The 15,006-nt window shown below is 38.6% G+C and overlaps 1 protein-coding gene across 1 annotated transcript in view; it reads left to right on the top strand.

Moving 5' to 3' along the window:
- The window catches only part of iqgap1 (IQ motif containing GTPase activating protein 1), a 115,899-nt gene that overhangs the window by 38,825 nt on the left and 62,068 nt on the right, over positions 1-15,006 (top strand). The window contains exons 3-4 of the mRNA XM_061887740.1: positions 10,375-10,531; positions 14,768-14,845. Of these exons, the coding sequence (XP_061743724.1) occupies positions 10,375-10,531; positions 14,768-14,845 (235 nt within the window). The remainder of the gene's footprint in view (positions 1-10,374; positions 10,532-14,767; positions 14,846-15,006) is intronic.

Below are 15,006 nucleotides of genomic sequence, written 5' to 3'. Positions count from 1 at the left end.
CCACCGTCAGCCATGTGCTTGTTTTTAGCGCTATATCAAGTCAAATAAGTTAAACTGATACGCTACTTTGTATTGGAAATGGCAACAGCAGTGGGTTTTAACATTCATGTGCATCTTCGAGTCAGTCTGCCCCACTACAGGACAATTGAAAAAAACAACTTTGGAAAACAGCGGAATAAAGCTTTTTGGGAAAACCTCTACCATATATGAAGATATCCGCTAACGTAATTTAGGAAAAATATGTCACTATCGTGTCAAATTCCAAACTGCTCGTTTGAAGCAAGTTTGAAAGATGGCAAACTTGTTTTGTAAATATCTCTGCCATGCCTCCACAGTTTGATTTCAAATATTCAGGACTTTTGGGATCAACAGATTTTGGATATTAGGACCTGTTTAAGTCAAACAATAATTTGGTAATTTGGCATAATGTTTTTGTCTCACAAATTTAAAAACATTTCTGGCGTGTTATTTACATTTTGCATGCTACACTATTAGAGCTTCAAAAATAATTTGGCTGTCTTCCACTGTTGTTGGAAACCTCTTCAAGGTTCAAAACTCCCAATTATTCCTGTGTGCTTACTGGTTTAGTGGTGGGTGTGTCTCTGTTTGCGTGAGGCTGGAAAGGGTGTGTCGCCCGATAAAAGCGCTATTAGGAAAGAGTCTTTATGGAGCGTTTCACTTTCAGTGCACAGTGAAAGGAGGGGTTTGTTCCTGTCTAGCAGGGCCAGGCCTGGCACCACAGGTCTGCCACGCCAGCTTCAATAGCAAGCTTGTGTGGAGACCCTGTGTCCGTACTTCTTTAGAGGGGAGTTGTTGAGCTGAACATTGGTGTGCATGTACGAGGTCCAACTGGTTAAAATGCATGTTAAATATACTGTAACATATATTTTGGGACTGTGATGAGAGTGGAAAATCACCACTGAGGAAATTGTGCGTGCACTCGGTGTATAGAAGGAAAGAAAAACTTAAAATGTCACAATCATGCCGTGGTTTGACAAAGACCTGATTTATTGAAGAGTGGGAGTGTTTTCCTTGCAGATAAAAAAGTGAGACTGTGCCTTTTTATAAAGGCCAAGTGTGACCTCACTCAGTAGGCACTCACTCCTGAGTTTCCTCACCAGCAAAGATAAACTCAAGGCTTTTCTAAACGGACCTGAACTTTGAAGGTCTTAAAAATATTGCCGGGGAACATCGTGGCTCGGTTGGTAGAGCGGCTGTGGCAGCAACCTGAAGGGTTTCTGGTTCGGCTTCGACCCTCCTAGTCCTCTTCTTTGTGTCCTTGAGCAAGACACTTCACCCTTGCTCCTGATGGGTCATGGTTAGGGCCTTGCATGGCAGCTCCGGTCATCAGTGTGTGAATGTGTGTGTAGGTGAATGTGGAAATAGTGTCAAAGCGCATTGAGTACCTTGAAGGTAGAAAAGCGCTATACAAGTATAACCCATTTACCCTTAATAAAAAGCTACTTTTTATTTTATTTTATTAATTTGACCAAAAAGTAACCGTTTGGGTTCATTCTGACACATTCAATGTGGTATGGTGTTCCTGCTAAACCAAGTGTCTAAAGTGCGACCGGACATATTCTACGGATGATTCATTATTCATTCAGGTATTTTATCAACTATTACATTATTTTCCTATACCAAGCTTGATTTAATTGTTTTGTCTTGACAGGTTAGCATATATTGGCCCACAGTATATCTATTTAAATCTTAGCCTTTTTTAGATTAGATTAGATAGATTAGATAGTACTTTATTTATTCCGTCAGGAGAGTTCCTTCAGGAAAATTACATTTTTCAGCACAATCCTATTCAAGATCATTACAGGGAGACAGAACAGGATATAAGATTAAAATAAAATTAAAAAAATCGGTCTTAGCCTGGGCCCTGGAGAGGGGGTGCAGACTGAGGCCAAGGGAAAAAAACAACTCATAGCCATAGTACACATCCCTCTTACATGTGTGTAAGAGGGAAACATCAAACATCAAACAACATAGAGGACATTAAAGACATTAAAGCAGCAGATACAACCAGACACTTCTACATACAGCTATGAATAAAAAGTAAAAGAAACAATGTATTACAAATACACAGTATTTGTAATACACAAATATTACAAATATTGTATATTTCAGTATTACAAATAGTGTAATAATAATGATAATACTGTGATAACAATAATTAATTTTATTTCTGATGCACTTTTAATCAAACAGGATCTCAATGTGCTACAAGATTAAAAAGTTAAAAACAGAGTTAGGCAAAACATAATTAAAACAAAATCATATAGATAGTTAGCAATCATATGCCTTTCTAAAAAAGAAGGTTTTAAGGCCTATTTAAAAAGAGTCCAGGCTCTGAATAGCCTTCAGGTCAATAGGGATGCTGTTCCAAATATGTTGTGAGGCCGAGCTTTTGGTTCTCCATAGTGGAGACCCTGGTGATGGGGACTTGGAGGAGTAGGGTGTTTGTGGATCTAAGGGTGGTGGACTGTAGGGTAATGATGTCTTGAAGTTAAGTGGGTGTGTGACCATGAATGCATTTATGAGTGAGGAGCATAATTGTGCAGTTAACCCGGGATGAGACAGAGAGCCAGTGCAATGATGGAAGGATGAGGGTGATATGCTCGCGTTTACAAGCTCTCTTTATGACGCTGGAAGCACTATTTTGGATGTACTGCAGCTTCTGGATGGTCTTGCCATGTATCCCGATGAAGCGCCCTTTACAGTAGTCCAGCTTTGAGGAAATGAAGGCATGGACCAATTGTTCTGCTGCTGGGAGGGATAAAGTATGAGGGACTCTTGAAATATTGCAGATGTCGCGAAAGGAGGTTTTGCACAGATGTTTTACAGTGTGTGCTCCTTAAAAGTCAGGTTGGGGTCGAGGCAAACTCCCAGGTTTGTTGCTGAGGGGGAGAGAGGAATGAACTGTCCGTTGAAGTTAACTAGGGATATTGCTATGTAGCTGAAGGGAGTTTCCGTTCATCCATGTCTTGATTTCTTCAAGGCAGAAGGTGAGGGATGACAGGGCTGTGGAAGGGTTTGGGGGGGTTGTTTAACAATGCGTAGCATAACAATGGGAGGACCGTCCGTGTTTGCTTATGACATGGCCGAGGGGAAGCATGCAGATGGTAAAGAGGTTGGGGGCAAGGACTGACCACTGGGGAAGGCCAATGGTGACATCCTCCAAGCAAGACATGATCCGTAAACCACGGTTCCACGTAAACCATATCAGTACGTGGTCTGTCAGTCTCAAAGTATTATGGAGATGCTTGAAGTGTCAAAAGCCGCTGTCAAGTCCACGTGGAGGAGAAGTAATGGTGACCCTGAGTTAGCGGGTGTCAGCAGGTCTTTTGTCACAAGGGATGTAACGGTAAACGGTATAATGATAAACCCCGGTAAAACTTTAGTTGGTTAGTAATTTCTTTTAAGTTTTTATTTACTGTAAAAACGTCATCGATTGTTGCATTTTAGGCAACACTTCTTCCTCTCCTGGAAACAGTCACAGCATCGCCGGTGCATGCACACTAACATTGTCTGGCTTGAAACTACACAGACTTTGCTCCATAGTGTTCCTCTCGGACTGAACGTAGGCGAGCACTTTGTTTAACTTCCTTTCCCCTCATTTCATTTCTGTGGAGTCTCGGCGTGCGTTCAAAACCGCACTGCTGCTATTAGATAACTACAGGTGTGGACAATATTGGAGACAAACTCATTTGTCCCATGCTAAAAGTATACAATGGGGGAGATGTTGCTTTCATTTTCGTCCTGCTGTGACTGAGCGTTAATGATGTGAGGAAACAAGCGGTAGAAATGGATGGATGGATGGATGGATGTGGGTAATCATGCAGCATGTGATATGTAGGGAACGTTACCACAACTTCATGAATGTATTTATTTATTTATGTATTTATTTGACAGGTACAGTACAATTAAACATTGCTACCCACAGGTAACCGATGTCAAAGTACATGAGACTTCGAGCCAGAGGCTAATTTGCATCCCTTGTCCCTGGTTAGACTTTTTTTTTTTAAGTTGAGATAAGTGTAAAACACATACAAAAGGATTAAGAGAAGCACAAAAATGAAAACACATTGAAAATAATTCGCCCCATTTGTCCATTACCACATCCAGATCTAGTGCTCACACTGCTGATGTTCCTTAAGTCGCTTTTTCAGTTTTGTGTAGAAAAGTTTAATGTCCAACTTTGACTTTAACTCCAGTGGCAAAGAGTTCCACAGATGTGAGGCTTTCACTGAAAACGCAGACTGACCCAGAGTCGTCCGGCACCTTTTCACTCTACACCTCCCACCGACTGCATAGTAGAGTTTTAACTTGCACTTACAAATGTAGCGACAAACTGTAGTTGCTGACAGTGGTTTTCTGAAGTGTTCCTGGCCCATGTGGTGATATCCTTTACACACTGATTTTGCTTTTTGGTGCAGTACTACCTGAGGGATCGAAGGTCACGGGCATTGCCGCTTATGTGCAGTGATTTCTCCAGATTCTCTGAACCTTGTGATGATATGCCTGTAGATGGTGAAATCCCTAAATACCTTGCAATAGCTGGTTGAAAAATGTTGTTCTTAAACTGTTGGACAATTTGCTCACGCATTTGTTAACAAAATGGTGACCCTCGCACAATCCTTGTTTGTGAATGAACCAGCAATTTATGGTAGCTGTTTTTATACCCAATTATGGCACCCATCTGTCCCCAATTAGCCGGTTCACCTGTGGGATGTTCCAAATCAGTATTAGAAGAGCATTCTTTGACTTTCTCTGTCTTTTTTGCCACTTGTGCCATCTTTTTTGAGGCATGTTGCAGTTATCAAATTCCAGATAAGTTCATATTCGCAAAAAAAAAAAGTTTTTCAGTTTGAATGTTAATTGTCTTTGCAGTGTATTCAATTGAACATAAGTTGAAAATGATTTGCAAATGATTGTATTGTGTTTTTACTCAACTTCACTGGTTTTGGGTTTTGCAGAAGACAGAATAGTATCCAGAAGTTTAGTCAGCAGTGTAGAGCATTTAAAGTATACATTTAACAGGCTAATAGTACAATACGAAGTGCACGGCAAAGGGTCAATGGAGGCGGCCAATTTCAAACGACTCATTGTACATGTCCAATATGTCCAAAATGTTTTCAACAATTTGGGAGGTTTGCCATCTGGTCCTGGGGATTTTCCATTTTTGTAGCGATAACGCTGCAACATTTAATTTTGCAGCAGTAATTTTTATTTATATTTCTACCAAAGTGGACTGATTAACTGAGGGGATGTCCAGATTGTCAAAAAATTATCAACCTAGGTGAAGAATAATGAACAAATGATTAGAGGGATGCATATAAATTCTTAAATACATTATTTATATGAAGATCATCTGTAACTATACCTGACACGGATTGAATTGGCGGAAAATTTTGGGATGCTGATATCAGGCGTAGTTGATGAGCTAATAGTCAACCAGTTTTATTGCCATGTTCAAAGAACTGAGATCTTGAACTGAGCATTTGTTCAGTTGCACGGTCTGTTGCAAGGACATCGAGTTCTGCCTGTAGAGCGAACCATTCCTTATAAGCATCTGGGTTTTTGAGAGGTAGAGTACAAGTTATCTAAGAGAGTTATGTGTTGTGTCAAACTAGTCAATTTATTCTTCCTGAGTTTTTTCTCATAACTAGTATAGGATATTATTCCCATGTATGCCTTCTGCGCGTTCTAGAGTACAGAAGCCGACAACCCAGGAGCCTTGTTCAAGAGCACAAAAACATCTCTTTGACGCGAATCAAAAATCTACTTAGTCCTCATTCAAAAGTAATCATATATTTAGACGCCATGACGGACGTGGGATTCTCAAGTTTGGAAGAGAAAATCCATTGAAATTGGAGAATGATCCGAAATAACAATTGCATAATATTTGCCTATAGATATAGATGAAAGTAATTTATTATCAACTAGAAAGTAGTCAGTGTGGGTTAAAAGTGTTATGAATGTTAGTGAAGGAGTATTACCTTCTAGAGGGATTAAAAACACACCAGACATCTGAAACAGAAAATTCATCAATAAAAGACTGAATTTGCATAGCGGACTTTGATGGTGTGCAGGTTTTGGGTGATGAGCGAGCCAGGTAACAGTTGAAATCTCCTCACAGTACATTGACAAGTCAGGGAGATTCAGAAAAAAGCCTTTGAAAAAGTTGTCATCGTCATAGTTGAGAGCATAAGCATTTACGAGGGCTACTAAGGTGTTGGAAATCTGGCCAGTGACAATAACATACCTCCCATTTGGATCAGAAGTACTATTAAAGTGTACAAAAGGAACACATTTATGTAACACAAAAGCAACTTCCCTTGATTTTCCTGAAAATTAAGAGTAATAAGTCTGTCCTTTCCATCCTCTCCTCAGCCTCAAGTCATCAGAAAGTTTAAGATTTGTCATGTGTGGGGCACAAGCATTGCTATTAAAAGTAGCATTACTGCTAATATGTAGCATCATTTGAAAAGTCACCTGCTAGAGAATGAAAAGATCTTACTCCGCATTTCAACTTCTCCCTCCGGTGCCACGCCATTAAAATGCCAAGGCAAACAATTCCACATCAACAACGTATGAAAAAAATAGAAGTCAATAACGTCCATAGTAACCTACCACATAGCAAAGGACGAACACTATTTGATTTCCTATTATGCAGCTCATTTTTATTTGACAGTTTTTGAAATATCTTGTGTAACATCATGTACAAGAGTGCACTAATAGCTTGTTTTAAAATGTCTTTGACAATCTTGCACTTTCTGTTTTGGAATTGACATGAATGTTTGTGCCACTGCTTAATAACTGTTTAATAAATGCAGTTTTGGTCAAATGACTTAATTGTGATTTCCTTCTCTGCATGAAAGTTTAATATGAACATATATTAATGCAGTATGAAGAAGAATGTTTTAATGTAGACACATAAAATCATCATACTGCTGTGATTATATGGATCAAGTGTTAATTCAAGTCCAAGGCAAAATATCGAAGATGTATATCGTGTATGGCAATATGGCCTAAAAATATTGAGATATTAAAAAAAGGCCATATCGCCCTGCCCTACTTCAAAATAAGTATGTAATAAGTTCAAATACAGTAAGTATACATCTAACAAAATGCACACATTTTTAGTTTTTATATTTTGGATCGAAAGAAAGGTTTGTACATCTATGGAATCACTATTGTCATTGTAGTCAAGACATTCATTACAGTTTAAGTGTAAAATACAGGAAAACACAAGAATGAAAATAAAAAAATATACAATTGGAGGAATACCATGTCAACAAACTTCTGTAGGTCAAAAAAAAATCTTTATTATCACTCATTCTCTTGTATACCTGGCCAAAGTCACAAGTAAATATGCAAACAATGGCTTGTTTTGTTTAGTGTTATGTCACACGACCAAGAGTTGTTGACATGAACGGGTCATATTTTATTTATTTTTCATTTGAACATATAATCAGATGTAACACAGCTTTAAAATGTCACCTGGTAAGCAGACAGCATTTATGTTGGATGATTTAATGGTTTGAGTTTGGTCTCCTAATACAGTATGTCATATAAGTGTGTTTTTTCATCACGTTCGTGCAGATGTTGTCCTTGTATAAACTTTTGGTAAGTGTGTTGGCTCTAATATGCACACCATCTTCCATTCTTTTACTTTTGCCCAGACCAGATTATTGAACCATAAGTGTGAGGCGCAGCCTTTGGTTCCACAACTTGACCCAATTTGTCCACTGTTACCAGGTGGTGAAGATATAAGGGGATGGAATTCCTGCAAGTCTTTTCTGTGTCGGACAGCTCAGCAGGTCTCCCACATGGCCGAGTGCTGACACGGGCACACAGCAGGAATGTGGCCTTACAATATGGCCTAAAAAAATGAAGTGTCTCCCACCCAAGGAATGTTCTGGAGAAGAGGTTAAACCAGGCAGGGGTGTTTGTGTCTCAGTGAAAGCGCCTTGGGGGTGGACTGATATATGAATTCCAATAAAGAGTCATTGTTAAAATGTTGACTTGATTTTGAGGGTCGCTTCTCAAAGTCCAGTTATCATTAAAACTGGGGCTGCTATGTTTTCTACAGACTAGCAATCAATTTTTGGCAGTTGGAGCGTGGCAGAGAATGTTGTTGGGGCTAGGGGTGTAACGGTGCGTGTATTTGTATTGAACCGTTTCGGTATGGGGGTTTCGGTTTGGTTCAGAGGTGTACCGAATGAGTTTCCACACGGACATATTAAGTAGCGTACCGCACATTGTGTAAACAATGCACACCGAGGCACAACACACGGCATGCTAGCAGCGACCGGGCTACGATAGACTGACCACACCATCCTCTTTTCACCGGACATGTCCTCTTTTGCGGGGCTGTCCGGGTGGAGTTTCTTAAATGCCTCAAATGTCCGGCATTTTAAGGTAGGGTTGCGTGTATTTTCAATGTACGTTCAGGGGTTAAAAACAAAACAAATTGTGCACGCAGCAGCATTCGTGAGGGAGGGGCAGAGACAGAGAGAGCGAGAGAGTTATGATAAACGCGCATGCGTCGCCAGGCTCTGCTTTTCACCCATAGATTTATCAGATTTTATTTTTTATTATCTATAGCAAGGGTGTCAAAATTGGTCAATTGCGGCCCACAGCTAATGTTTTAAAGGCCCACGGCACATTCTAAAAATACTGTTAAAATAAACAAAAACATAAACAAAAGTGAAATAAAAAAGCTTAAAGGCTAGATGTAATTTAGAAAAAGTTGCAACGTTGACTAATAAAAAAAAAGCTGTTTTTTTTTTTTGCTTTCAAACTGTCATTGCTCAAAACATAATATTAAATCAAAATCAATGTTATTATGAATTATTGACCTTTACAAGGTTCCGATTACTTCACATCAAATATTCCACAAAGAAAAATATTTTTGGTGGAAGATTTTGCAAATTTGGTAAATAAATAACCAAAAAATTTATATTTTGTTGTTTTCTTACTGTACCGAAAACGAACTGAACCGTGACCTCTGAACCGAGGTTCGTACCGAACCAAAATTTTTGTGTACCGTTACACCCCTAGTTGGGGCGTGTCCATCATTAGAAATTTGCAATTTTTTTTCAAAAGGCAAAAACATATTTCAAATATATTTAAAGACAAATCTGTATCAGTGATTGGTAAAATTAACTGGAAACTTCATGTGAAAAATATACAACACAAAGTAGCAAGAAACACGTCAATAATGAATGAAGCAAAACATTTTCTGGACCAAAAATCGCTTTATATTTTCTACCGCTCACTAGTATTACCATACAGATATGGTATAATAACTTAATAAGTTATTGTGTAGAAATATTGGGAAACAATCGCAAATGGGCGCTTCATTCACTAACGGTGTTACGAAAAAGATCAATTAAAATAATGTTGGATATAGAGAACATACAAATCTTTTATTTATTGAAAATATTGAAATTAAACGATTTTGTGTATTTGCAAACAGCTACAATTATGTACAAAGCAAATTATAACCAGCTACCCAAGAATGTACAACAAATCTTCTCAACCAGTGGTTCTTAACATTGTTGGAGGTACCGAACCCCACCAGTTTCATATGTGCAACCCTTCTTTAGTGAAATATTTATAATGTTTTTTTTTTAATTCAAAACAAAGTCATACTTTTTTTTTACAGGTGCACAAAATGAACCGTGCATGAACATCACCTTGTTCAAAGAACAAAACCAACACAGTGCATCAACTCTCAACAAAATACACACCTGCAAATCAGATGAAAAATTAGAGGGAAAATTGTTTGGGGGTATTCTCGTACGCCAATAGGGAGAAGTTTTTATTTACAAGATGAGTCGGGTGTGTCATGACCTCCGTGGCGGAGGCTCCTCCGAACCCCTAGGGTTCAATCGAACCCAGGTTAAGAACGAACCAAAGTTGTCAACAAATGAGGAGAAATATAAATTTAGAGGAAAATCTTTTTTAAAACAACCATTATTGTGAACATATTTAACCCTTTTTTAAAAATGTATTTAATATTTTTTGATTTACGGTGGTATATTATTTATTTATTATTTATTTATTCACTGTTCTGTTACAGAGAACACGGAAATGGGGTAAAATTGCTATTGTATGAAAATGGGTAGGATTAAATAATCTCATCTTCTTCATACTCCTTTTCATAATGAAACAACTGGAAATATGTGATGCATTACATTGTATCGTATGCATGTTTGAAATACACTGAAACTGAACTAAATTGAACATAAGCATACTGTAGAGACACAAATTATTGTTATAGCAGTGTAAAAATGTCTATTTGGCATAATAACCTTTTGATACAGTATGTTAAGTGTGGCTGTTTCGTTGTCCCTGCAGATGGATGGAAGCCTGTCTGGATGAGGAATTACCGCCCACTACAGAGCTGGAGGAGGGCCTGCGGAACGGTGTCTATCTGGCCAAACTTGGCAACTTCTTTGCCCCTCGCACCGTCTCCCTTAAGAAGATCTACGACCGCGAGCAAACGCGCTACAAGGTGACAACGAGTACAGTTCAAATTATATTTACATATACTCATCATGGGTTTATACTAGGGGTATAACGGTACACAAAATTATCTGTTCGGTACGTACCTCGGTTTAGTGGTCACGGTTCGGTTCATTTTCGGTACAGTAAAAAAACAACAAAATATAAATTTTTGAGTTATTTACTTACCAAATTGTAAACAATGGCATAACATACATATATACACACAGGGTCACTTTCCAGGGTTAATGTAATGAACATATATAAAATAAAAACTAAATAAGATAAGGCTCAGCATGGTTTGTTAACAAAACCTTTCTACATATAAAGTGCTTTTTTTGATTGATTGATTGAGACTTTTATTAGTAGATTGCACAGTACAGTACATATTCCGTACAATTGACCACTAAATGGTAACACCCCAATAAGTTTTTCAACTTGTTTAAGTCGGGGTCCACGTTAATCAACATTAAACTGCCTCCAGTTGTTGCTCAGATGAAATAAAATGACAAAACTTTTCTTCTACATATAAAAAGTGCAACATTAAACAGTTTCAAGTCAACTCAGCCTCATATTAACTTTTCTTTCCCCCCCAGCCTGACTAACTTGGTCGTAAGAGTATATATGGGCTTATTGTTCTTCCACCATAGAAGTGGGTCAACATCTAGTTTTAATGCACTACAGCAACCCCCCGCATACCCAGACAGGACAAGCGTTAGAAAATGGATGGATGGATGGTCTTAAATGTCCTGCTATAAAAACATTTGATATTGCTTTAGTCCTGCCTGGCTGGCCGAGGAGAGGCTGCTTGAATGCAGTGTTTGCACCACGCTCCTCTTTCTCTTCCTTAAAGAGAGGTTGACTTGAGGGTAGTGCCGCTTCAAAGGGGTTAGCATGTTTGACGTGTTGGCAGAAGCATGCCCTACTGCTGCTCAACAATGTCGGCAAACCTCCGTCCTCCATTGTTGAATCGCACCACGAAGCCGAAGTGTTCCCAAAGGGGAGATGTTAACTAGGTAGGAGGGTCTTCCAGCTCTGGCTTTTGCATGTTGTCCTAGCCCGGTCGCTGCTAGTATGCCGTGTGTTGTGCCTCTATCTGCATTGTTTACACAACGTGCGGTGCGCTACCTAATATGTCCGTGTGGAAAATCGTTCCCTATGCCGCCGAACCGAACCGAAACCCCCGTACCAAAACGGTTCAAAACCCCCGTACCAAAACGGTTCAATACAAATACACGTACCGTTACACCCCTAGTTTATACGTCTTGTAGAATTTCAAGGGTCTCCAATGAAAATTTGGCACCAAAATTGAATCAAATTTATCATTAATCTCTGATGTTCTCTAATTTTACAAATTTATACATAGACGCTAAAATATAGTGTTTATAGACGTTCACCTAAAACTTATTATAATTGGTGCTGAAGGTTTTAAGAATGTCTTTTAGCTTGACAAGGCCTAATCATTTCTTGCTAGTGATTATAGCTGACTAGTAGTGTCTCTGTAAAGCACACAATAAAATAAGTATACCATATAAATGGTTAATTTTATTTGAAATCAACAAAACACATGCAAACCAAAATAACTTTGTTTAGAAATAGAAAATAACTTTCCTCCGTCGCTTCTTTTTCCAATTACATTTTTTTTTTATGTAACCAGCAAAACAGAGCGGTTTTGTGAGTGCTTTTAAGTTTGGAGGTTTGAAACACTGCTTGTTGAGAAGAGTGCTTTTTAAGTTATCATATCCAAAAGTGTCCAACAAAAAAAAAAAAGACAATCTAGAGGGGTCTAAATATTGTGACTTATTAGCAAAGTTGGCAACACCAATCCCTTCTGCTTTGTTTTCCAAGTCTCTAGCAGACCAGGAGCCTCATGTATTAAGCTTGCTTGCACATTAAAACTTGACATATTCCCTTTTTTATGGCAAATATGAGATGAATCAAGAGTGAACCAAGAGTGAATTTGACAGGAAAATTCGCTTTGCCTCACAAGCTTGACGTACGCACACTTCTACAGGCTGTGGATACTAACCAACATTTGATTTCGACAATGTAAAAAGATTGATGAAAGGACACAACATTCACTTTTTCACCAATGCATGTAATGCTTCATATTCATAATAATATTTGTGAGGACGTTTATTGATTTATCCAGGCGATCATTTGGCCACCTATTGCTGTCACTATGTGTTCCTGTGACTCCAGCACTTGTGCTTGGCTAGTCGCCCATAGCCCATTAATGACACCGGAGGAATGACCCGTCTGCGTTTCACATACGGTGCTGCCACAAGAAGCTCTCCTGTGTTGTAATAAAACTAAGTATCTCGAATCCTGTATGATTACAAAAATTACATACTTTTCTAATGAAATACTATTCTGGCTGTGAGCAGGCACACAAAATGACCACATTGTGTTGTAAATTCATCACAATCAGAAGAAATAAGTACTTCTCACTAAGTTGTGATTGGGCAGAACTACTTTCAATATGATTTGTGTATTTATAAGGAGGCGCGGCCCGGACGTCTGCATTCAATTCCATGTTGATTGCGATATATCACAGAAATGTACTTGGTTTTGTGCATGCACACATCTGATTTTTTTCTTGCGTACAATGTTTTCTGGATTTGAACGTACATCAATTTTTACTTGCAAATTGAAACAGCTCTTAATACATGAGGCCCCTGGTACGTAAGTATAAGGTGTGTTAACGAGTGAAGTTACTTCGCATACTGCTATCCGCTGTATGGAATTATAACTAGGGCTGGGCAATATGGCCTTTTTTAAATATCTCAATATTTTTAGGCCATATCACGATACATATCCCAATATTTTGCCTTGGCCTTGAATTAACACTTGATACATATAATCACAGCAGTAGGATGATTCTATGTGTCTACATTAAAACGTTCTTGTTCATTCTGCATTAATATATGCTCATTTTAAACTTTAATGCAGAGAAGGAAATCACAACTAAGGCAATTGACCAAAACTGTATTTATTGAAGTTATTAAGCAGTGGCAGAAACATTCATGTAATTTCCAAAACAAAAAGTGCAAGATTGTCAGAGACATTTTAAGTGTCAAATAAAAATGAGCTGCATAATAAGAAATCAAATAGTATTCGTCCTTCGCTATGTGGTAGGTTACTACGGACGTTATTAAATTATGTTGTTGACAAATTTTTTATACGGTGTTGATCTGGAAATTTTTGCCTCCGCATTTTGATGGTGTGGGCGTGTGGCACAGACTGGAGATGTTGACATGCAGAGTAGGCACTCGTCATTCTGTAGCGGGTGACTTTTCAAATGATGCAACATAATAGCAGAAATGCTACATTTTATAGCAACGCTTTTGGCCCACACTTGACAAATTACGGTTGTCTGTTCGACATATTCCCACTTGAAGCCAAACCACCGCCAGACGATGGACCCCCTGCTGTTTTTCTTGGGAATTACTTCTTCTTTCATTCGCACCTTCTTTCTCTCGTATCACCACTCTCACGGCTCTGCTAGCATCACAGCTAACGTTACCCATGCTGCTACCTCTGCTTCGCGAGGGCATATACGTATGTGACGTATGACGTGACAGTATGTGACGTATGTAAGAAAGTGCGCTTGTCTGTGAGAAGGCGAGACAGGAAAGAGCGAGAAGAGCCTGTAATTAAATGCCCGCAGCTAAAAGCAACTGCGTAAGAACGTATACTCGAATATCACGATACAGTCATTTTCTTTATCGCACAGAGACAAACCCGCGGTATATCGTGTATATCGATACATCGCCCAGCTGTAGTTTTAATGAAAAGCTACTGCCACATACAGTCCCGTTATAATGTGTTTGTGAGCGGGGGTGAACAGATAGTGCCAAATCTATTTGCAGAAGTTTAAATATATCAGTGGTGCGCCGCATAAAATAGAACAATGTATGGGAAACAAAGCTTCTGTGATGTCCATTTTTGAACACCCTCGTATGTAACCAGATATGGTTCCTTGTCTGATAAAGCATTATGATAATATATGATATGAAGAGTTTACTCATGAAAGATTGTTAATTATGCTGACATTTCTACAATTGTCTTGGATGATTAAAAAACTCCACAAATCAAACTCTTGTTTTCCACAGTGTACAGAAGAAGGCAGAAGCCACACTACATTATATTATTTAATGGGAGACTCACTCTGCCACACTTAAAAAAAACCTCTGTAACATGCAAGTGACTATTTGATTGTAACTGTTTTTTTTTATTCCCACAGGCAACAGGACTCCATTTCAGACATACTGATAATGTCATCCAGTGGCTTAATGCTATGTCAGAGAAAGGCCTGCCAAAGGTGAGCAGGCTTCTGTGTTTACTACTACAACATTTATGATTGCTGCCTTTGGTAAAAACGTAACTCTTCTTTTGTTTTATTTAGACTCGCCGAGTGGGTGTTTTATGAAACAGTTCGTAGCAAACACTAATTTTAAGAACTCCTGACCAAGATAAAACACA

The sequence above is a fragment of the Nerophis ophidion genome, linkage group LG25 (genome assembly GCF_033978795.1).
Source record: "Nerophis ophidion isolate RoL-2023_Sa linkage group LG25, RoL_Noph_v1.0, whole genome shotgun sequence".
Classification (NCBI taxonomy): domain Eukaryota; kingdom Metazoa; phylum Chordata; class Actinopteri; order Syngnathiformes; family Syngnathidae; genus Nerophis; species Nerophis ophidion.
Note: the sequence above shows the minus strand (reverse complement) of the source record. Positions and strands in the feature narration are given on the sequence as shown.